The 23,433-nt window shown below is 44.6% G+C and overlaps 2 protein-coding genes across 20 annotated transcripts in view; both read right to left on the bottom strand.

Annotated features, from left to right (window-relative positions):
• Positions 1–31: 31 nt before the first annotated feature.
• Positions 32–17,176, bottom strand: Ppih (peptidylprolyl isomerase H). Of its 2 annotated transcripts, none has more exons than XM_021235147.2 (11): positions 15,957–16,005; positions 14,954–15,181; positions 14,710–14,774; positions 14,401–14,424; positions 14,108–14,152; positions 13,024–13,066; positions 11,366–11,458; positions 9,692–9,779; positions 9,211–9,251; positions 8,430–8,519; positions 32–196 (listed from the first exon to the last, which is right to left on the bottom strand). In XM_021235147.2, the coding sequence occupies exons 2-10, from the start codon at positions 15,017–15,019 to the stop codon at positions 8,451–8,453; spliced, it is 534 nt and encodes a 177-aa protein (XP_021090806.1). In that variant the 5' UTR covers positions 15,020–15,181; positions 15,957–16,005; the 3' UTR covers positions 32–196; positions 8,430–8,450. The 2 variants fall into 2 exon arrangements, with proteins under 2 accessions (XP_021090806.1, XP_040612718.1); XM_040756784.1 differs by lacking the exons at positions 32–196; positions 8,430–8,519 and adding exons at positions 8,533–8,956; positions 17,076–17,176 and having other exon boundaries at positions 9,171–9,251.
• Positions 17,177–17,371: 195 nt separating this feature from the next.
• The window catches only part of Ccdc30 (coiled-coil domain containing 30), a 90,303-nt gene continuing 84,241 nt past the window's right edge, over positions 17,372–23,433 (bottom strand). For all 18 annotated transcript variants that reach the window (XM_040756768.1, XM_040756766.1, XM_040756770.1 and 15 more), the window contains 2 exons: positions 18,081–18,148; positions 17,372–17,731 (listed from right to left, as the gene is read on the bottom strand). In XM_040756768.1, the coding sequence (XP_040612702.1) occupies positions 17,536–17,731; positions 18,081–18,148 (264 nt within the window). In that variant the 3' untranslated portion in view covers positions 17,372–17,535. The remainder of the gene's footprint in view (positions 17,732–18,080; positions 18,149–23,433) is intronic.

The raw sequence follows: 23,433 nt of genomic DNA, 5'->3' as shown, positions 1-23,433 counted from the left end.
ATCATAACACAAACAGCAACAACAGAACTCATGAATTTAAAAAAAATCCTTTATTTACAGTTCAAAATTTAAACAAGATCCTTGTTCTGATCTGTGATACTTCTAGGTCCTGGATCACACAGGCAGGGAACCAAACACAGAGGCCAGTCGGGCTTGTCAGAATGAAGGGAGAATGTCACCCAAAACAGCAGAAGACCTACATGGTAGAGACAGGTTGGTGAGAAGATGGGGTAAACAGCTCAAAGGAACAGGAAGGGGAGGGTACACTCCATGAAACAAATGCTCCCAGATCCTAATCTTTTCCCAAAGACTAGACCTTTGGATCCCAGGAACAAGTGAAAATGAAGTAAATGTGTGACCAGGCATGTCCCTAACATTACTCACCTTTCCCTATGCTGTAGTATATACTAACTTTTAACTTACACTTATTGTATGTGTGGGCAAGCAGGCCATAGAGGTCAAGAGGACAACTTGCATGAGTTGGCTCTCTCAACCATGTGGGTCCCAGGGATTCAACTTAGATATTAGGCTTGTGTTACCTGCTGCCCTAGCTCACTGGGCTGTATATACTATTTCCATGCAAAGGGACAAATGAGTTCCAAGAGGCTTAATGACTTGACTAAGGCCAGAGTTAACAGTGTTGGGGCTTGTGCCCTTCTCACCCTTCTCATCAGGCTTTGATGGCTTGCTGTTCATGGCCTTCCAGGCTAGCTGTACTAAAAGAGAGTGGTATGTATACTGCTGTCTTTCTCCTACCAACTCCCTTATGTGGACACACCCTCTTCTAGGGAACAGTGAATTCTGGAATCACAATGTAAGTCCTCAAAGTGTTTAAGAATGCCTAAGTACATTATAAACAGATCAGTGTACCAGAGGTGAAGGTCTAGGACATCAGGCACTATGTTCTCAATATGGCCCTTGCTTCAGGGTGTTCTAAGTCAAGACAAAGACAGCCTAACATATACACTGCAACATACTGTGCTAAGTGTTGTGACAGTACCTGGTGGGAACACCTGACTGGGCTCAACTCTGAAGAGCTGTAGGGACAGAGGCAGATTTCTTTTGTTGTTGTTGTTGTTGTTTTTTTTTGAGACAGGGTTTCTCTATATTGTTTTGGAGGCTGTCCTGGAACTCACTCTGTAGCCCAGGCTGGCCTCGAACTCACAGAGATCCGCCTGCCTCTGCCTCCCAAGTGCTGGGATTAAAGGCGTGCACCACCGCCACCCGGCACCAGAGGCAGATTTCTAAACTGATGTTAGCCATAGACATACTTCAGAGAGAGAATGGAAAGACTTGGGACATATACACATATACATACAGTATATTAGAAGATTTAAGTTCAGTGAAGAATTCAAACATAAACAGGACAACATAAACTGAAAAGAAAGTCTTTGCTGTTTCGACTTAGTGGAAGTTTCTGCTATTAGCAATGTGCTATTTAGCTCCAAAAGTTCTGAAACATTCAATAGAGTGCCATGTTTGCACAGCATAATGTTCTCCAATAGTCACTTTATTTACTTTAGAAATCTCGCCAGTACACACGGATCCTCCTCTTTTCATAAGGACAAACAGTACTGCATAGAAGAGCCACACCGTGACTGTTATGAGAATAGGATCTTGCCTTTGGACTGGAGGAGAGTCAGACATTCTACCTCTATTATGGTAGAGCTGCCCACTCTCAGAGCAGGGAACACTGTCACACACCCAACAGGCAGGCAATACATGAAAGCACACCTTGTTGGTACTTAGGGTACTTGTCTCTCTTTTGGTATCCTTATTTGATTGTCAGTGCCAGACAATATCATGCAAGTTCTGCGGCATGATGAAGTGAAATTGTGAACACAGTGATTCTTGCTGGAGCACCAGGATGTCATCTCCTCCTGGGCTGGGCTTCTCCTTAAAAGGACAACTCTGTCATCCCCCATGCTGAGCTTTGCCACTCACTATTACCTGTGAAAATTCATCAGAACTAGCTCTCTAGCAAATTCTTCTGGAGATTTGAAGTATATTAAAGTGTGGGAAACAATGCTCGGTATGGTGATTCATGCCTGTAATTTGGATGTTCAGAAAGCTGAGACTGTTACAAACAACCCCCCATCCAACCACACAATTGCTCAATAGGTCTTAAAATCATCTGTATGGCTCTTAACTATTATTCCACCCAAACCAAACCTGTGATATAATGAAAACACTTGGCTGGGGGGGACATGACACAGAGATGGCTCAGTGGTTAAGAACACTCACTGTCTGTTCTTCCAGAAGACCTACTTCAAATCCCAGCACCCACATGGTAGCTCACAACCACAACTCCAATTCTGGGGTTCTTCCAACCTCCCTGGGCACCAGGCATGTACATAGTATACAAGATACACACAGGCAAAACACACATATAAAATATTAAAACAAAAACAAACCCTTCTGGGAGGTTAGAGAAGCCTGTAAGTTTTCACCTGACAAAGAAAATGACAGGCTGCACAATCATTTCTTGGGACAGATTTTCCTTAATCTGTCCCAAGTCTCACCATGAAGAAATGCAAAGCGGACAGCCATCTGCCAAACCTTTTTACAGCACTGTTTTACAGACTGTTCTCTAGGTTCTCTGATGCCTTAAAACTGAGAATAGGGTTTTAAAACCAAACAAAAACAACTTACGTGTACAAGTGTTTTTCCTGCATGTATGTATGTGCACCACATATGTGCCTGGTGCCTAAGGAGGTCCTAGAATTGGAGTTATGGATGGTTGTGAGCTCCATGTGGTTGTGGGAAATGAACCCTCTGCAAGAACAACGAATGTTCTTAACCACTGAACCATCTCTCTAGCTTCCACACAGGCTCTCACGTTTGTTCAACAAGCATTTTATCTTCAAGACAAAATACAGTCATGCTATGCTTTGCCCAGGCTAACCTTAAATTCCTCGGCTCAAGTGGTCTTCAGTCTCTGCAGTGACTGAACTATCCAGGATAATTGATGCCACAGCCATGTCCCTAAGTATTACCTACAGCACAAGCCTGAGCAAGTCAGGGTTAGAGGACTGAATTGGAGGCCAAGTCTAGAGCTTACTATATGACATGGCAGCCACTACAGTCACATGTGACTCCAGATTTAATCAAGTAGCTGTGTGGTGGTGGTGACAGCACACACCTTTAATCCCAACACTAGGGAGGCAGAGGCAGGTGGATCTCTGTGAGTTCCAAGGCCAGCCTGGTCAACAGAGGGAATTTCAGAACAGGCTCCAAAGCAACAGAGAAACCTTATCTCAAAAAACAAAAACAAAATAGAATTCCTGAACAGCCCCACCCCCAACCCAGTGTTTCTCTATGAAGCTCTGGCTGTCTTGGAACTCTGTAGATCAGGCTGTCCTGGAACTCAGAGAACCACCTACTTTTGCCTTCTGAGAGTTAGGATTAAACGTAGGTACCACCACTACCCAGCCTGAACAAGTCTTTAAATTTCATCTTCTGTATGTGTGTGTAAAAGATTTTATTGCCAGGCGTTGGTAGCATACCCCTTTAATCCCAGCACTCGGGAGGCAGAGGCAGGTGGATCTCTGTAAGTTCGAGACCAGCCTGGTCTACAAGAGCTAGTTCCAGGACAGCCTCCAAAGCCAGAGAAACCCTGTCTTGAACCCTCCCCTCCCCCCAAAAGAGAATTTATTACAAAATGGGGAACCTTCATGGGATGAGAGAGGCAATGGCCAAAGGGAGCACTGCAAAGCTTAACCCTCATGCGGTGAAACAAGGCAAGGTCAGAGAGCCCCAGTGATGATCAGAGAACAGCCTATGAACTCATTGTAAGTGACATGAAAGAAATGAGTGAAACTAGAACAGTTAGTAGCTCTTTAAGTGGGAGCAGGTTCAACCTAGGGGGGGCGGTTCCCATCTTGGCAGAAAGGCTCATGGCATTCATTCAGCCTGAGAAGGAAGCATTTGCCTAGGTTAAAACAAAGGTCCATATATAGTTCCCAGCATGCACTTGTTCATTCCTGCCTCGGCATTGCTCACTCCAGGCTCCTCCCTAAACTGCTTGGTTTTCCTCCACTGCCCCATGTAGTAAGTATTATTGAATGCATGTAAATTCCAGCTGCTCTGAGCACAAACAAGGACGTCACAGATGATACTGTGCTCTCACTGAGGTTGTTTGGTATTTGACTGATCTCCATTAAAAAAACAAAACAAAACAAAAACAAAAACAAAAAAAAAAACCAAGGGACTGCCTGCCATGGTGGTGCGCATCTTTTATTCCAGCACTCAGGGGACAGAGACAGGGCATCTCTGTGTGTTGTTGGAAACAAGCCAGTCAAGGTGATATAGTGAGACTCTGTTTCAAAAATAAAACAAGACTCCAGGCCAATGAGATGGCCCAGAGGGTTAAGATCTTTGTTGCTGAACATGAGTTGGATCCCAGGGACTCACATGGTAAGAGAGAACACTTAAAAAAGTTGTCCTTTGCCGGGCGTTGGTGGCGCACGCCTTTAATCCCAGCACTGGGGAGGCAGAGGCAGGCGGATCTCTGTGAGTTCGAGGCCAGCCTGGTCTACAAAGTGAGTTCCAGGACAGCCTCCAAAGCTACAGAGAAACCCTGTCTCGAAAAACCAAAAAAAAAAAAAAAAAAAAAAAAAAAGTTGTCCTTTGACCTCCATTGTTATGCACAATAGATACAATTTCCTAAGTATGCAGATAAAGTACAGAAATTTCAAAGGGTATAGACTCTATACTGCAGAGGACATTATGATTGGAGGTAGTGAAGGTTAGTTGATAAGGCAAGGCAGGAAAGTCATTAAGGGACCAATAATCTCGATGGCATCAAATCAGAACTTCCCATATTTTTCTTTTCCTTTGCTGCAGTACAGACAGACCCTGGCTCTGCGTGCGTTGTGTTCCTGAGCAACACAACAACCTTCTTTTTTGCGGGTGGGCGAGCTGCTGCTGCTGTGGCCCTGGCTTGTTGTGCACTTGTGGCAATCTTGTCTCAGCCTCCAAATGCTGAGACTCTGCCAAACATTTTATTAGTTAACGTATTGATTCATTTTGTGGATGTAAACATGGGTGTGCAAGTGCCGAAGCACATGCCAGAGGGGGTTTGCAGGAGTCGGTTCTCTTTCCTGTCGGTCCTGGGGATCAAACTCAGGTCTACAAGCTTGTCAGCCAGCCACTGAGCAGGTTCGCCTGTCCCCTCTTTTATACAGGGTCACTAAGTTGCCAGGCAAGCCTTAAAACATTCTTAAATTCAAGCAGTCCTCAAACTTGTCACACTCTTAGCCATCTCTCTCTGGCTGGGATTACAGAATTACAGGTGTGTCCTACCTCACCCAGCTAATTTGTTTGTTTTTTGTGACGGGGTTTCTCTGTGGCTTTGGGGGCTGTCCTGGAACTAGCTCTGTAGACCAGGCTGGCCTCAAACTCACAGAGATCCACCTGCCTCTGCTTCCCAAGTGCTGGGATTAAAGGTGTGTGCCACCACCGCCCCGCCTGGGTGAATACTATTTTAAGGTGTGTGACTTTTGTTTATGCTGGATTTGCTTAACTCTATGAAGTTGTGTTACTGTGCTTGTCTAAAACACCTGATGGTCTAATAAAGAGCTGAATGGCCAATAGCAAGGCAAGAGCAAGGATAGGTGGGGCTGGTGGGCAGAATGAATAGGAGGAAAGAAGGGAAGAACAGAGGACACCAGGGGCCAGCCACCCAGCAATCCACAGAGATTTACAGAAGAGAACAGGAAAAGCCCAAAGGCAAAAGGTAGATGGGATAATTTATGAAAACCTGACTAGACACTAGTCAAGCTAAGAATGGACATTCGTGACTAAGACTAAGCCTCTGTATGTGCTTCACTTGGGAGCTGGGTGGCAGGGCCCCTCAAAAAAGCCATGAGAGTTTAAAAAAAAGACGATATAATGGCACCCAACATGAGGCCCCAATTATTCAGTAACTGCAGCTCTGCAGCTACCAGCAGCCGCAAAGCAGCTAGGCCACAAGAGCCAAAGCCTGAGGGTATTCTGTTACCTCAGGCATTGACTCAAAGCCACTAAACAAACTTATTTAAATGTCTGTCCCACTAAAGAACTCAAGATTCAAAAGTTGAGGTAGAATCCTGCTTCCCAGAGAGGCTGAATAGCAAGCAACTTTAGAGTCTCTCAAGTTCTCGTGCTTTTTCTCCACACCTCCTTATGGAAACGCTTTGCCACCTGGCTCCTCCCTACAACTTCCTGTCAGCTAGTTGCTGACCCAGCCTCCCGACTGGAGGTGAATTTTATTTAAACAAACACATCTTTGCATCATTAAATTGTTCCAGAGCATAAAAAGTAAAATAATATTCTACGCCGGGGGTGGGGGTGGTGGTGGGGGGGGGTGGTGGTGGTGGTGGTGGTGGTGGTGGTGGTGGTGGTGGTGGTGGTGGTGGTGGTGGTGGTGGTGGTGGTGGTGGTGGCGGCGGCGGCGGCGGCGGCGGCGGCGGCGCACGCCTTTAATCCCAGCACTCGGGAGGCAGAGGCAGGCGGATCTCTGTGAGTTCTAGGCCGGACTGGACCGATAGCCTCCAAAACAATACAGAGAAACCCTGTCTCGTAAAAACCAAAAAATAAAAAAATAATATTCTACAACAGATCAAGAGCATTTGCTGCTCTTGCAAGAGGACCCAGTTCAATTCCCAGCACCCACATGGCGGCTCACAACCATTTATAACCCTGGCACAGTGATCTGATGCCCTCTTCTAGCATCCGTGAACACTAGGTATACAAGTGGTATACAAACATACATGCATTAAAAACACTCAAACCAAACCAACCCAAATACAAGGATTTTGGTGAAAGGTTTGTGCTGTTTACTTTGGCTGGTCTCTAAAGTTTCTCTGGTGATCCTCCTGCCTCAGCCTTTCAAGGAGCTGGGACTACAGTGGTGCGCCAACATGTCTGGCCAGGACACGTGTGTGTGTGTGTGTGTGTGTGTGTGTGTGTGTGTGTGTGTGTGTGTGTGTGTGTGTGTGTAACAGTAGGACCCAAAGGTGTGCAGGTCAGTGGTAGTGCACTTGTCTTGAATGCACAAAGTCTAGTTCAATCACCAGTGCTACAAAAACAATAAACTTCTGTATGACTTAAAAGTTACTTTGGAGACAACAGGGAATTTTGAATATATACTATGTATTACAAATATCATTATGTTTATTTAGTCTTATTAATTAGTCTTAATTTAGGGGCTCCTTGTTGAAGTGCTTAGGGGTGAAGTATCAAGAGGTCTACAATTAAGCGTTGGTGGTGCACGCCTTTAATCCCAGCACTCGGGGAGGCAGAGGCAGGTGGATCTCTGAGTTCGAGGCCAGCCTGATCTACAGAGTAAATTCCAGGACAGCCTCCAAAGCAATACAGAGAAACCCTGTCTCAAAAAACAACAACAACAACAACAAAAAAAACCAAAAGCAAAACAAAAGGTCTACAATTAGAAACAAGATAGCGAAGGAGAGAATGTGGCATGAAAATGGAGGGAGAGGATAGCATAGCCACAAACAAATGTCCAACCCTGGTAACCCTAGCTGTGAGGCTGTGGGTGATTAATCAACATTTCCAAATTTGTAGGTCTGACAAAAAACTTAAAAGGTTTTTAAAAAAACACCATGACCCCTCCCGTACAGAGGTGGACTGATCTATTTTAACCTAGTGTACTATAACACACAAGTCACTCAGATTACTAGCATTCATTCCAGAGCATGAATTCTCTCCTGGGAGTGCCTGTCAGGTCTTTCCCAGAAGGCCCCAGTGCAGAGCAGCCAGTAGCAAATATCTAGCTGAAGGAAGTCTGGGAAAGCTGCATATGAGACCCACACCCCAGGACTGGACACCAGGCTAGTCCCAGTGCAGTCATCTGGGAATCAGGTCCTTTTCAGGGTGACACTGTATGAAGCAGTAGAAAGGGGAGTATTTCCAGTGTCCCCCCTTTTGCTCCTCACAATGACCCTCAAGTTGACATCCTGTCCTGACAGCTGAGGAAACATGCTCTGAGGAGTGCCTGCTCCAAGCTCACATGCAAAGGAAATGCACTCAGTGCTGTGGAACTCTAAATGTGTACTGCTCTCATCAATAAAAAGCTGATTGGATGATAGCTGGGCAGGAAGAGATTGGGCGAGACAGCCCGACACAGAGAGAATTCTGGGAGGAAGAAGGACAGAGACAGAGGAGTTGCTAGCTAGAGGCAGAGAGAGTACAATGGCCAAGCCTTACTGAGAAAAGGTACCAATGTGGCAGAGCACAAATAAGGAATATGGGTTAGCTGGTAATAAGCCTGAGCTTTCAGTCAAGCATTCTTAACTAATATAAGCCTCTGTGTGTTTATTTGGGAGTTGCTAGTGGGATAGAAACTTCTACTTACAACTCAATCCCCATCTGTGAGTGGAAAGTTTCCCTCAAGTCATGATTCTAACCAGGGAGAAGAGATCACTTACCTGGTTCAGTCTTGGTGTAGATTACATTTCCCCACACTGTGAGATTACCACCGGCAATTTGGGTTTATTGTTAGGGCCTGTGGGAACATTCTAGAAAACAAAGCACAAGAACACGAGATACACTTGGGCACCTGCTCACCACCTTGCTTCCATTCCCTAAGGAAGGGACCAATATCAAACTGATGTGGAGTGTGTCCTGATAGACAGTAAAGTGTAACAGATCAAAGAGAAAAGTAACACAGAGGCTACAGCCCCACAATGTAACAATGTAGCAAGTCAGAAGAGCACTGACCAAGAAGGGACCCAGCATCTCAACTGGGCCAGGAAGGGTAGGAAAGATCCCAAAGAAGGAACTCTTCAGATAGAGACAATTGTGGCCAAGGCTTAGGGTGAGGAAGAACAGGAGGCACGCACCTGAATGGCCAATCTCCTTAGAGAAGAGCCAGGAGCTTGATGCCACTGGACCAGAGAAGGCAGTGGCAGAAGGGGTCATGGAGGGGTAAGCAGAATACAGGTCACAAAGGATCCTGAATGCAATGCCAAGAAGTGGAATTTATCAAGTGGGCATCAGGATCAGAGGCCAAACCCATGTATATACTGGGCAGGTTAATGAATGGGGCCAAGAAAGCTTCTTTCCTCTCTTCCCCAAGGGAGCCTGTAACTGCAGACAGTGACACGTCTGTCTAGCAAACTGGAGCCCATTTACCCTTCTCTAGTTCCTCATTAATAGGCAGAAGGTACCTGACCAAAAAGGCTTTGAGGACACCCAAGCAGGACCAACCTCGATTTTCCTCATCACCAGAAGTCCATCAATGATTTTTCCTGCAGGAAGAACATTAAATCAAGGCTTCCTTTGTGGTGCTGGCACAGTGTTTTCCAGCTCCCAGTGCCCATTCTCAGTTAGCATCTTACAACATAAGGCAACTGAGGTTCAGCGAGGTAAGCTGACTTGCTGCCCAAAGTCACAAGGAATATATACACAGGAAACTAGGATACATGCTTGGCTCTGAGGGACCCCAAGGCACACTCTTCCATGCTGCCCTTAGGGCATTTACTATTTATCTCATGTGTATTTACTGGAACACCCTTGTCTTTTCTATGAGTTCTAGCCAACCACCACGTCCATCTTCCCTAGCCATCCCTGCCACGTCCATCTGACCTAGCCTAGAGCAGCTACAGCAGCTGAACATGTTTAGCGAGAGGGGCGAATGTGGCAGGCCCAAGATTGGTGACTGGGACAGTGGGATGGGAGTAAGACTTACCAAACACTACGTGCTTCCCATCCAGCCAATCACACTTAGAACATGTGATAAAGAACTGGCAGCCATTTGTACTGGGACCACTGTTTGCCTGATAGGAACCAAATACACCTGTAGTAAGTTTCTCTGGCCATATTAGGCGAGGGTAAGATTTCCCACAAAGAATGCAACTCTAAATGCAACCTAACTGAACACCTATTATGCACCCAGGCCTAGACAAGAACACACGGATAAAAGGGCAGAGTCCCTACACTTGCTCTAAATTCTTCACTAAATGAACAGTATTTGTAGTGTCAGGTTTTGTAGGAGTCACGTCTCTCCTCCCATCACATGGGTCCTGGGGACTGAACTCAGGTCATCAGACTTGGTGGTAAGCACCTTTACCCGCTGAGCCCCCTACTAGTAGTGAGGTTTTGTAATGGGAATGACTGTTCATTTCAAACAAGTAAACATAAGATTTAACTAAGTTTTTAGGTTAGCATATAGAGTAATGGCTTTAATTGTGTATTTTCATATGTACATTTATTATATCCTGGTCTTATTAATTCTCTTCCTAGATCCTCTCATTTTTCTAGCTGGTTCCCCCCTCTGTTTTTTTCTTCTACATTTAAAAAAAATTGTGTGTATGTGTTTACATGATGTGTGAGGTCAGAAAATAGCTTTGTGGAGTTAGTTCTCTGCTTCCACCTTCTCATGGGGCTAGTATTGAACTCAGGCATGTGCAGCAGGTGTTTTTATCCCTGTCTTTACTGGCTGAGCAGTCTTACTATATCCACCTCTCCCTCCTTACAGGACCTGACTTAGTGTATCAGCTGCAAATTAGCTACTTACAAACTGGTTACCAGCTAAGAAAAGACACACTGCCTGTGAGATCAGCTGTTTGCAGTGGTTTTTGCAATGTATTGAAATCTATTTGCTTGTTTATTGTTCCTGTTATAACTTTATGCACACTATATTCATGCAGGATCCCCAGGAGCTATACTTGTAGGCAGTTGTTAGCTGCCTGATGTGGGTACTGGGAACCAGACTTGGGTCCCCTGCAAGAACAGAAGTGATCTTACCCACTGAACCATCTTTCCAGGCCCTGCACTGTCCCAAATCATTCATTGCTGAGTTTTACTTTCTGGGGGGAAGGCAGGAGGGATTTGAGACAAGGTCTCATTTATCCTAGACTGTCCTGGAACTCATTATGCACCTGAGGCTGGGCTTGAAGTTCAACCCTGCTACTTCAGTCTCCCAAGTGCTGGGATTTTAGATGTGCACCATGCTTATTTTATGCTGGAGACCAACCCAGTGCCTCCTGCAAGCTGCTGGCCACTCTTCCAACCCAACCCCCAATCTAGTCTAGCTAAGAATCTGAAACTCTGTAGCAACATCTCTTCCCTTGAAATGATCTTCTCAGAGGCAGCCTCATTTTGTTTTGCCCCCCCCCCCATCCCCCAAATAGGGTCTCATTTCTGTAGCCCAGGCCAGATCAGCCTCCGGGGCTTTAGAATTACAAGAGTGAGCCACCACACATCAAACCAGATCAAGGAAGGAGGACGGGAGAGGTGCTGGTGAGGCCTGATTGAAGCAAGAGAAACATTTGCTCTTATTCCAAGACACAGAGCAGGGGCCTCAACAAGGCACCAGAAACCTGCTATTCATCTAACCCCAAATCTTAACTGACTCACTTACCATGGATAGCAAGCCTGGAGCTGAGTGCCTAAGTTTAAAATTTTCATCTGCAAATGGACCTCGGTAAATGCTTGCGACTCCAGTACCATCTCCCTGAGCAGAAAAGAGATGTTAGTGGCCTGGAGTGCTGGGCACCCTGGAAACCAGAGGAATACTGATAGGGCTGGGGAGAATTGCTCAGTGGGTGAAAATGCTTGCTAACTCTAAGCATGAAGACCTAAAGGAAGGAAGGACAGGCATGGCTGTACATGCCTCTGACTCCAGCATTAATAGGTAGAGACAGGCAGATATTGAGAGCTAGCTGGCCAGCTCCCCTAGCTGAACTAAGCAGTAACCAATCTACTGAAAACATTGTTTCAAGGCAAGGCAATTAGTGACTGATAGGAAACACCCAATGTCTCCCCCCCCCACGCACCCACACACGCACACTAATTTGAGATTATAATCACATTATTTCCCTTTCCTTTCCTCCCTCCAAACTTCCCATATGCCCCTTCTTATTCATTTTCAAATTGTGGAGCTGGAGTTACAGATGGCTATGAGCTGCCATATAGGGGCTGGGAATCAAACCTGGGCCCCCTGGAAGAGCCACTAGTGCTCCTAATCTCTGGCTCCCACATTTCCCAGCTTTAAAAATGGATTTATTTGTATTATTTTTAACTATGTGTTTGTTGTGTGTGTGGTATGGGTACATGCATGTAAGTTTTGGTGCCCACAGAGCCCAGAAGTGTCAGATACTCTGGAAATGGAGTTGTAGATAATTATAAGCCAGGAACTCAAGTCTTTTGGAAGAACAGCAGGTAAGGTACCTCTCCCAGATTCCCCATCTATACAGAACTACACAGTTGAAACACAGCACAAGTGACAGCAGAATTCAGTCTAAAGATCTTCAAATACTTACAAGAATCTAACTAAATTTACATCTAAAGGGAAAAGAATGCCTCTCAGACAAGGAGTTGGCAACATACCCATCTACGAACTATTAACAGTAAAGAAACATCATGCGCCGAAGTGAATGACTAAGGGAAAAGCAGGTTTAAAAAAGAAAATTCCTGGCTTACTGGGAACACTCCAACGCGGGGGTGGGGACACAAACAGCATGGTCACAAAATGTCATGGTCAGCAGTGAAGGATAGATCCTTGGACTACCCCAGCAAGCAGAGCAAACACCCCTTAAACTGCTTGCTTCTCCTGACCTGATCCCTTGCCACTAACAGGCTTGTGGTTAAAACCTCAGCTTTCAAAAGGAAAAAAGAAAGGGGATCCACAAAAACAAAAAAACTAGAATTTTAGACAGTGACACCAGAAGTGGAAGGAAAAATGGGGCACATAATGAGTCAGTTCACTTCCTTTTGGGGGGGAACCCGAAGACAATTTCAAAGTTTTCTGTGGTCAAAGAATGTGGATTGTCTCAGATCATCTGTAGGTATACTAGCAAAGTCCAATTTCTCGTTACAAAAAGCTCAGGTTTGGACAATGGAAGTTAATGATTCCAGTTTAGTATTGATATATGTTCTAAGGGCACAGTCAGTGGTAGCCAGCAATTCTATAGCACATTCCCACATCCATGCTCTCTCCATTTAACTTAGCTATTATTCTTAAGTCTCAAGACTGGAGTCCTATAGGAAGAATAGCAAAGAAAAAACAGCAGTACTTACATTAACAAAATCTCCACCCTGAATCATGAAATCCTTTATGACCCTGAAACAGAGTATTAAAAAAAATCCTGAGGGAAGGATTCCGTGGTTTGGTCACCAACAGAGCAGCTTAGTATTTTTTTCTGAAGTACAATGTTTAACACTGTGGCTTAGAGACTGAGTCTTCACCCCTGGAGTGAGCAAGCTGAGGGATTACGAATCATAACATGTTTGAAGCTTCAGGGGCATCTTTGGGTTGATCTAAGGTGTGTGAGTGACCACCTGAACAACAGAAAAGGGCTGAAACCTGTCAGGAAAAGATAACATATTCACCAAAACAAACACATGTCAAGGGCTTAATGAAAATTTTGGGGGAAAGAACAGCAGCAAATATATGTGAAATGGACCACCACACACACAGGGTAATGGAAGGTATAACCAGGCATAGCCCTTTCTTAGCCCGTTTCCTTCCTTACAGAATGCAGATTACACATACTACCTCACAAGAATGCTGGGAAGGATTAAAGACCAAAATTCTAAAGCCCCTGATATGGGTGACACAAAAATTTTCAGGATTAAAGTAGAACTTCTGTCAAACCCTAACAAAAATTGGTAAATACAGAAAGCCCGGAGTTCATGAAAGTCAGGTTCCTGCAGATGACTGCCTGATAACAGTAATTATTACAAAAGCTCTACCTGGAACCAGGAAGATGGTTCAGTGGGTAAAGTCCTTGCTACGAGGCATGAGGACCTGAGTTCAGATCCCTAGAATCTACATGAAAGCTGGGTATAGAAGCTATGGAACTGCACCTGCACCAAACTGATAGATTGCTTTCCTTGCCATCATTTCTACAACACGGTATTACAAAGCATCTAGGATGACTTGAGGTGCATGGAGAGTTGTGCACAGGCTATGTGGGGCTGAGTATTGAACCCAGAGCCTCACCTATGCTGGGAAAATTCTCTACCACCAAGCTACATCCTCAGCCCTGAACACGACACTTTAAACAACAAAGTTGACCTACCATAGGTGCACTAAGGTGTTCAGGATTGCCTGCACAGATACCAAGCGATGACTGCACTAACAGTTTGCCAAAAGCCTTACCTATGGAAGGTGCTTCCTTTGTATCCTATCGGAACACCATCTTTTCTGTAACCAAGAAGAAAGACCTGGGGTGATGACAAATAATCATGGGTCCTTTCCGTTTAGGACACACTGGAGGCTAAAAGGACTCTCACAAAGACTTGGATAGAAGTGAGCTAAAGAACCCATCAATAAAGGAGACACCCTCTGAATATTATCTTCCACCACTTGCCCATGGTTCCCCAATACCCTCACCAACCCCCCAGGAAACCCTGCAGGAGTAGGAGGAGAGGTCAAACGCATCTGAGACTGACCTGAACTCTCCAGTGCAGAATTGCCTAAACGGAAAGAAAGAAAGAACAGTTACCATGCCATCACTACCTGGAGCACCTCTACCATCAGGAGAGGAGGGTGCAGCAAGTCCACTAACTGGTCGGCCGGATGGCAGGGCATTCAGGCATGGAAACTAGTAACATAAATTGACACAGGAATGGTCAAACCCGGTAGCTATTCTGCCAGTGCAATACACAGAGCTCCAAGGCAGTGAACGGATGGACAGAGGCAGAGTGTCCCGAGGCCGGCTTCGGGCTCAGCTACTCTGATTCAGTGGAGCATCTCCTTACCTAAAGTTCTCTGCCGTCTTAGGCACCACGTCTGCAAACAGCTCGATCTTCATGCGACCAACTTCCTGCAAGGGACGGCAGTCGCAAGCCTCAGTCCACGACCGCAGCCCACGCAGCTCGGAAGCTCCCACCTCGGACGCCCTGGCCCAGCCAGTCTCGGGAGGGCTAGAAGGGCTCCCTCGGCTGTCTCCCTCGCCCGTGTTCTGCCCGCCCGCACAGATCAGCTAAGCCTCCCGCACCTCACCTGGCCGCCAATGCTGACATCAAAGAAGACCACCGGATTCACTGGACTTGAATTTGCCACCGCCATGGCTCTGGCCCGGAAGTAGAAGTCCAGTTTCCGGCGACCGGCCTCGGGGAATTCAGCCACAGCACAGGCGCAGTGGGAACCGACCGCGGTTGGGCCCCGCCCCCGGAAGTGCGGCGCGGACTGCGAGGAAGGCTGAAGCTAGCGTTGAGGCGCTGGTCGGTTCTAAGGGAAGGCGGGGATGGGGGAAGAAGGTTGCAGAAGCGAGGAAGCGCAGGCATCTTTGCCAAAGGCGACCGGTTCCCTGCTCGCATGACTGTACTAGTGCAGTACAAATGAGTGTCCATCAGGCAGCATTTGCTGAGCCGTCACACTTGGTGTCCCCTGCCACATTCCCCCGAGGGGGCACCCAGGAGAGCAGAACCCTCTGAGTCACCCTCCATATTTTAAAACGTTATGTTACATAGGCTGGCTCATTCAGGATACTGGAGGTGTGATTTCATTTCTGTCGCAAGCTTCCAACTCATTTCCCAGAGTTGCAGTTTTAAAAAATCACCTTTGCGCTTGTAAATCGTGGGGGGGGGGGCTTTGCATATTTAAAATAAATCCAGCTGTGTATATGCAGCCCTGAATGCCGCCTATTTGCCACCACTGGTAGCTAAGACATGAAAGTAGAGGCCCCACAGTACTTAGCCTCTTCTACCACTCTCATTAGTTACCCTCTCGGTTTTGGAGATGTTAGATTGGTACATCCTTTAAGGCCTTGATTCGAGTTATGTCTGTTCGGAAATATTTTTTCACCTTAAATGTTCTTGAGACAGTTTTGCTGTGTATCAAGGGCTGGCTTTGAACTCACGATCTTCCTACCTCAGCCTTCCAAATGCTGGGATTACATACATGGTTTGCCATATCCTTTTGGAACTGGCATTGAACAGATGGTTTAGGAGGAGGACCAGAGCATCCCAGCACCCATGAGATAAACTGAGTATCCTGCACATACCTGTAATCTTAGCTTCAAGAAGGGTGAAGATGGGATATTCACGGGATACCTGAGAAAAATGTGAATCCCAAGTAATAGATGGTAAATGATAGAGGAAGCTACTTGATGTCCTCTTCTGATCTCAGTACGTACACACACACACACACACACATACACACACACACACACACACACGTGCACTTCACACAGAAATAAACATTAATCCTAAAAACTACAGACATTGAGGAAGGTATTCATTCAGTGTGGAATCCTCACCTGGGCATCACAGAAAACTACTACAATGAATGTATAATATGACAATGGCTACTTTAAAAAAAAAAACAACCCTTATTTCAAGGAGCTATTGACAATTGATAGCTGCTGGGAAAGAGGGAATCAGTTTTCATTAAGAGTGTAACAACTGGCCAGGCATTGGTGGCTCATGCCTTTAATCCCAGCACCCAGAGGCAGAGGCAGGCAGATTTCTGTGAGTTCGAGACCAGCCTGGTCTACAGAACGAGCTCCAGGACAGCCTCCAAAACAATACTGAGAAACCCTGTCTCGAAAAACCAAAAAAAAAAGTGTAGCAACTGCTAAGTTGTCCATGCTTCACTGGAAGGCCACACACCCAGGAACATATGAGCAGCACAAATTGGCCTCAATGAGCTTTAAAAAGAGAAACACCAAGTTGGGTACTCAGGGTATGGGGGTGGCTCTGGGAGTAGATGGGTGAGGGGATGATTATACTCAAAACACACTGAAGTTCTCAGAGGTCTAATAAAAATACATGCATTAGCAGGGTGTGGTGGAACAAGCTTGCAACCCCAGTGTTTGGGAGGTGGAGACAGGAAGATCATCTTCTGGCCCATCAAATTTGAGGCTTGACTATGAATGAGATGTTGTCTCAAATGTCCCCAAACAAAAACATAGTTGAATAAGGACAGTAAGTGATTAACTCAAAAATGAAATGTGTTTTGATAAGAACGGTTAAGTTACAACTCCTCTTACTGTCCACTCCACTGCCCCTTGTCAAGTACTAAGTAAACTTCACTTTTGCATGGTCTAAACAGTGAATTTATTCACTGTCTGCTAATCCCCTCCCCACCATGACCAATGCTGAGAACATTGTTTTGTACTTACTAGATATTAATCTTGTCAGGTGCAGTATTTTTAAAGTTATTTTTAGAAATTATCTTCTTAGGACTGGAGAGATGTTACAGTGGTTAGGAACACTTGTTCTTGCAGAGGGACTGGGGTTCGATTCCCAGTGCCCACATGACAGCTCATAGCTGTCTGCAACTCCAGTCTCAAGGGAACCAACACCCTCTTCTGTCTCTTCATGCACAGAGTATATAGACACATGCAGACAAACCATCAATGCACACAAAGTAAAAAGAAAGCGTCATTATTAGTGGGTATATCAAACAAACAAAAACTCCATTTTTAGAAACATTTTTAATGACTGTTTAATCAGCAGTTTTAAAGGCTCCTTGTTGCTTGTCCAGGGTGTTGCATGAGACTATTCCAGGTCAGTTAGCACCTTTACATTCACCCTCTGAGTTGGTAGGCTCAATTAGTACTCTTTTAGACACCAGGGGTGTCATAGTCCTGGCTTCTGGTCCCCCTGTGTGTTGTATGTATCTTTTAGAGAAGTCACGTTTATATATCCACTTTCTGAATTCTGTGAACATGAAAGAGGTTCAGGGGACTTGGGGATGGCTGCTGCTCCTTCTGACTTACGTAGCTCTGTCTCCTGGAGATTTTCAACTGACAATACCAACCCTGTTCCTGAGAAACTGAGAAAGGCCACGTGTGAAGACATAAACTTCCTGGCAGAAGTTTAGTGTTACCGGTCTATAGCATGTTACAGGACATCAGCATGTTACAGCTGTCAGGATCAAAGAAACAACAAAGCAAAGACTGCTGGAAGCCCACGCTCATAGATTATCTCCTGCTTGAAATCCCCATTCTGTAGGACTGGAAAGGGGGTGAGGAGAACAGGGACTGGGGGCAGATTCAAAAGCTAAATACAGGAAAGAGAAAAAACAAAACTCAAAGTTGTGTTTTCTCAAGCCAGTTACTCAGAACCAGTAAGGAGTCATCTCAAGTGTGCAGATAATGACTGTCTTGATGTAAATGACTCACCTGGAACTCTGTAAAGGTAGTATCTTTCTGAATATTTCAAAGGCAGCATTGTCACTGATTACTGTTTCCTAAAAGAAAAAAATATTATAGCCTTAAAAATATTTATTATTTTGTAATATATATGTACATACATATGTACACACATATGTATTATGTATGTATGTATGTATGTATGTATGTATGTAGGTATGTACATGTGTTAGATCCCCTGGAGCTGGAGTTATAGGTGGCTGTGAGCCATCTGATGTGGGTGCTGGGAAGTAAAGCCAGGAATTCTGTAAGAACAACAATTACTCATAACCACTAAACAATTGCTCCAGCCCTATTCAATCTTTATAATGATAAAACACTGGCAATATGATCCTAGAACATAGACAATGATTCATAAAACTAATTTACTGCCTGCAAACAACACAAGATACTACAAGTAATATAAATATAAATAGGTATAGAATGAAAAGTTGCTTGCCCTCCCCCTACCAATGCCTTCCCACAGCTCTCCCCTCTTCTCCTCTGTCTGCCTTTCTCCTCTCCCTGCTCCCCATCTCGTCTCTCTCAGCCTCTCTCTCTCTCTCTCTCTTTCTCTCTCAGCCTCTCTCTCTCTCTCTCTCTCTCTTTCTCTCTCTCAGCCTCTCTCTCTCTCTCTCTATATATATATATATATATATATTGCACACACACATATTGCTAGGGATCAAACTGAGAGCCATGTACATATTAGGCAAGCATTCTAACAACTATATCCCCAGCCCAAACCTTTTTTTTTCTTTTGAGGGGGAGGCAGTGGTAGAGATTGAACTATGGCCCTGAGTTTTCCAGACAAACATTCTACCACTAATCTCTCTCCTGATTTCTTTTCCCATTACATTTATTTGTTTGTCTCTGGGTGTAGAGGTCACAAAACATCTTGTGGAGCTGGATCTCTCCCTCCATCGTGTGCATTCTAGGGATGGAATCAGTTGTCAGGTTTGGCAGCAGACCTGTTTACCTGCTGAGCAATCTTGCTTGTTTATTTATTTTCTTTCTTTTTGTTTTTCTTTTTAGAGACAGGGTTTCTCTGTGTAGCCTTGGCTGTCCTGGAAAACACTCTGTAGACCAGGCTGGCCTTGAACTCATAGAGATCTACCTGCCCCTGCCTCCCAAGTGCTGGGATTAAAGACATACGGCCACCACCACCTGGTGCTGGCTTATTTCTTGATTTCTTTTTCATATAAGTCATCATTAGTGTACTGAAGTACTTGATTTTTATGTGATCCTGCAACTTGACTGTATTCTTTTCTTGTTCTAATACAATTTTAGAGGGAATATGGAGCAGTTATGATTTTCCCTATGTGAGATCATATCACCAGCCAACAGAGACACTTTCACTTCTTCCTTTCCTATTTGGAAGCCTCTTTGCCAAGTTGCCCCATCAAGGACTTCCAGCACTGAATAGATGTAGTTAGAGCAGAAATGTCTCATCTTGTTCCTGATCTTAGAAGGAAAGCTTTCAGCTTTTACCCCTGAGTCCCATGTTAGTTGTGCCTGTCATATATAGCTTTCTTGTGAGCTTTATGACTTTATAAATAAAATGTCCCTTCCCAGAAAAAAAGGTAAAAGCTAACCATGGTGACTCATGCCTATAATCTCAGTACTCAAGAGACTGAGGCAGGAGGATCAATGTGAGTTTGAGGTTAACCTGTACTACAGAGTGTATTCCAGTCCACCAAGGACATAGAGTAGGGGACTCTGTCACAGTCATCCCATAAACCAACAGGGCCAATAATGACAATAATAATAATGACAAAAACAGATGAACACAGATCAGATTTTACAGGGGTTTCCTGGTTTCCCTGAACTGTTTCACAGTTTTACATTTGCTATATACCAAGTATTTCAGACAAGAAATTCTCAGTAACCCTAAGGGGAATGATAAGCTTATATATTGTTTTTTTTTTTTAGCAAGAACTAAAACATTGCACCTTAGAGGGATGGTCCTTAAGATTCAGGATGTTCTAAAAAGGGTGGAGAAATGTGCCATCTCACAGGCAAGTGCTTTAAATTTAGGATTTAAACAACTCAAAAGCTTCAGGAGATCCCTGAAATGGACCAGATTCACTAATCCCCTTAATCTCCAAGCTGATACACTATAAGCATTGCTAAGAGACACAATCAGACCAGCTGAGCTGCCTGGAAGGGACTCTCCAACCTGTCAAGCTGCTGTAGGTTGTTCAGTGTGCTCTAGGTTTCCAGCTTTTGTGAGCTGTCACCCATGCTGGGGTGGGCTTTGATGCAACTGTCTTTTAGTCATTTCTGCTCCTGTAAGAGACCCCTCACTCATACACTCCTGTAAGTAACCCTAACAAACTCATTGGTTCACCAAGACAGACATTGGTGATCTCCATACTTTGGTCTGTTATTAATTCCCTGTGGGGTTGTAACAACCCCAGTCCTTAGCACAATTGACTCAATGATGGAAATATCATTCAGGTCATAAAACTCAGCACATACACAGCACCACATGCCAAAACAAAAACAGAGACCTAATCCATCAAAGTCCATAGTTCTAGGAAAGTCCCTAACTAAATGTACTAACCTTGCTTTTTAACTTCTATAGTTACACTTCTGGTTAACTGTTCTTGTTAAGTGACGTATGTCAACCGGTACATGGTTTTTGTGCTTAAATGAAAGGCTCAGTGCTACAGTGGGATCCTGAACACTCAGTGTATCACCAGCTGGCCAATAATTTTGTTTGTTTGCTTTGGTTTCCAAGGCAGTGTTTCTCTGTGTAGCCATGGCGGTCCTGGAACTCATTCTGTAGACCAGGCTGGTCTCAAACTCAGAGATCCATTGGCCACTGCCTCTCAAGTCCTGGTATTAAAGGTGTGCACCATTACTTCCCAGCTAATAAAGGCTTTCTATTGGCTTAAACCTATGTCTGAACAGTCTTCTCTGGTGAATACTCACAATAGGGTGAGCAGACATTTGTATATGTCTCCCCAGGAATAGTGTCACACAACTTTATACGTGAAAGAAAAACAAAACCCAAACCATTTAGAGAAAGTGTTAATGAAATAGAAATTTTATTGAGCTGAGGAGATCTAGGCTTGATCCTGTCTCTGAGTTATATTGTAACAGACCCCTTTACCTGAATTTGGGTTCCCATATCTCTAATGTTAAGATAATGTCTAATTTTTCAGTGTTGATGTGAAATTAAATAATATAAACCCACTTAGCACACATCCAGCACACTTAGCTTAGCAATGGGCACACTGTACTTAATACATATTGGGCTCTCGTCCTCTTAGTCACTGAAGCACTGAATCTAAGGAAGGGATATCAGTGATATGTCTGATTTCCAAGTCCTACACTTGGACTGTTGGCTGTGTGTTAGAGTCACTACAGAGCATCAGGTTGGAATATGTGAGCACAGCTGCAAGGGAGGCCTCAGATGTCATGCCTCCTCTCTAAGTTTTATTTCTCTTCTGGATAAAATACAGGAATTTAATTAGGGTTTTCGAGACAGGGTTTCTCTGTATTGTTTTGGAGGCTGTCGGTCCAGCCCGGCCTCGAACTCACAGAGATCCGCCTGCCTCTGCCTCCCGAGTGCTGGGATTAAAGGCATGAACCACCATCGCCGGCCTAATTGGGGTTTTCTTAAGATCATATGCTTAAGAGCAACTTTGGAGTTGTTTGTTTCAGTAGTATCAAGATGTTCAAGTGGGTGCTTCTCTTAAATTCAGGCTATTGAGCACGGTGTAGTACAGTTCTGACCATATGACATTTATTATCTTTATTTGAAGATAAGATTGTGGATCTCAAAGGTGTGCGTTCTTGTATATACTCCATTGAATATATTTTATTTAGTTATTTTGAGACAGGTATCACTGTGTAGCCCTGGCCAGCAAGCCCTGGGGAGCTTCATATCTCTGCTTCCCAGTTCGAGGATCACAGGCGCAGTGGAGGCATGATGCCACATCTAGCTTTCACATGCCGGTGTGCTTGGGATCCAACTTAGGTCCCCATATTCATGTAGCAAACACTTTATCGACTGAGCTAGCACCCGGCCCTGGTGTTTTTTTTTTTTTTTTTTTTTTTGCTTTGTATTGTTTTGATAGGGTTTTACTGTGTAGACCTTGCTGCCCTAGAATTTCCCAGGCTGTTCAGACTAGGCCAGCTTCAAGCTCACATAGATCAGCCTGCCTCTGCCTCCAGAGGCAGAGGATTAAAGGCCTGTGCCACCATGTCCGACTTCTTGCTTGTTTTGTTTTAAGATAGGGCTTTGTGCATGCCAGGCAGTCGCTCTACTAACTAAGTGAGCTGCACACTCAGCCCAGCCCTGTTTTTATATTTTTAATTGTGTATGAGTGTGTACACACTACACATTGTCAGCCCAGCTTATTTAAAAAAATTTTAAATTACATTAATTAATTAATTTGTGTGTATGTGTGGGACAGAGGACTTGGTTCTCTTCTCTAACATGTGAGTACCAGGGAATGCTCAGGTCTTCAAGCTAAGGCCACCCTATCAGTCCAGCATGTTGGTTTTTGTTGGTGTCGAATGCATGTATGTTGTTGCTGGGTTTTTGTTTTGTTTTGTTTTGTTTTTGTTGTTGTTGTTGAGACGGAATCTTATGTACTCCAGGCCAACCTTGAAATCTTTAAGTAGCAGACGCTAGTTTTGAACTCCTAACCCTCCTGCTTCAGGGTCCTCTGTGCTGGGATTACAGGTGTGAGCCACCATGCCCGGGCTCCATGTAGTCTTCTAACTCCAACTTGTAATCCTATCATATTTATTCATGTGTGTGCGCCTTTCTGTACTGGAGCGAAAATATATGAAAACACAGCTCCTCTTTGTATTCGAGGAACCAACCCAGCTGCTGGAATTAATGGTTGATGAATGAATGAATGAATGGATATATAGAAAGTTTGGAAAAATACTCAGGCAAATAGAGAAACTATTGGCAATCAGGTCACATAAGTTCTGCTTTGGATGACAACTAGAAAACAAATACCTCATGTAGCTTAGAAGTAGTCACCTTTGTGAGAATAACCAAGATGCAGATTATATAGCAACAGAGCCCATATGTGTGGAGAAGCATCTTCCAATGGGAAGCCTTGAAGGTGATGTACGCCAGGGAAGGGAGGAAGCAGCCTCTACCCTGGGTCCAGCATCTGATTATGCTTACTGAAGTCCCTCAGTCTTCCCCAGCCAGTCTCTGAACCTCGACTGAGCCTATAGTATTCTTTGCAATTCTCTTTAGCCATGTGTCTGTTTGAATTTGGAACATGTTTTCCTCTGACCCAGTTGCTCTCCTTAGTCTTGACTCGTTAACAAACTAAACTAGCTTTACTTGACCACTCCAAGCCTCAGA

Source organism: Mesocricetus auratus, unplaced genomic scaffold (genome assembly GCF_017639785.1).
Source record: "Mesocricetus auratus isolate SY011 unplaced genomic scaffold, BCM_Maur_2.0 Super-Scaffold_100014, whole genome shotgun sequence".
NCBI classification, from domain to species: Eukaryota; Metazoa; Chordata; class Mammalia; order Rodentia; family Cricetidae; genus Mesocricetus; species Mesocricetus auratus.
The sequence above is the reverse complement of the archived record's forward strand: the minus strand, read 5'-3'. Positions and strand labels throughout refer to the sequence as shown.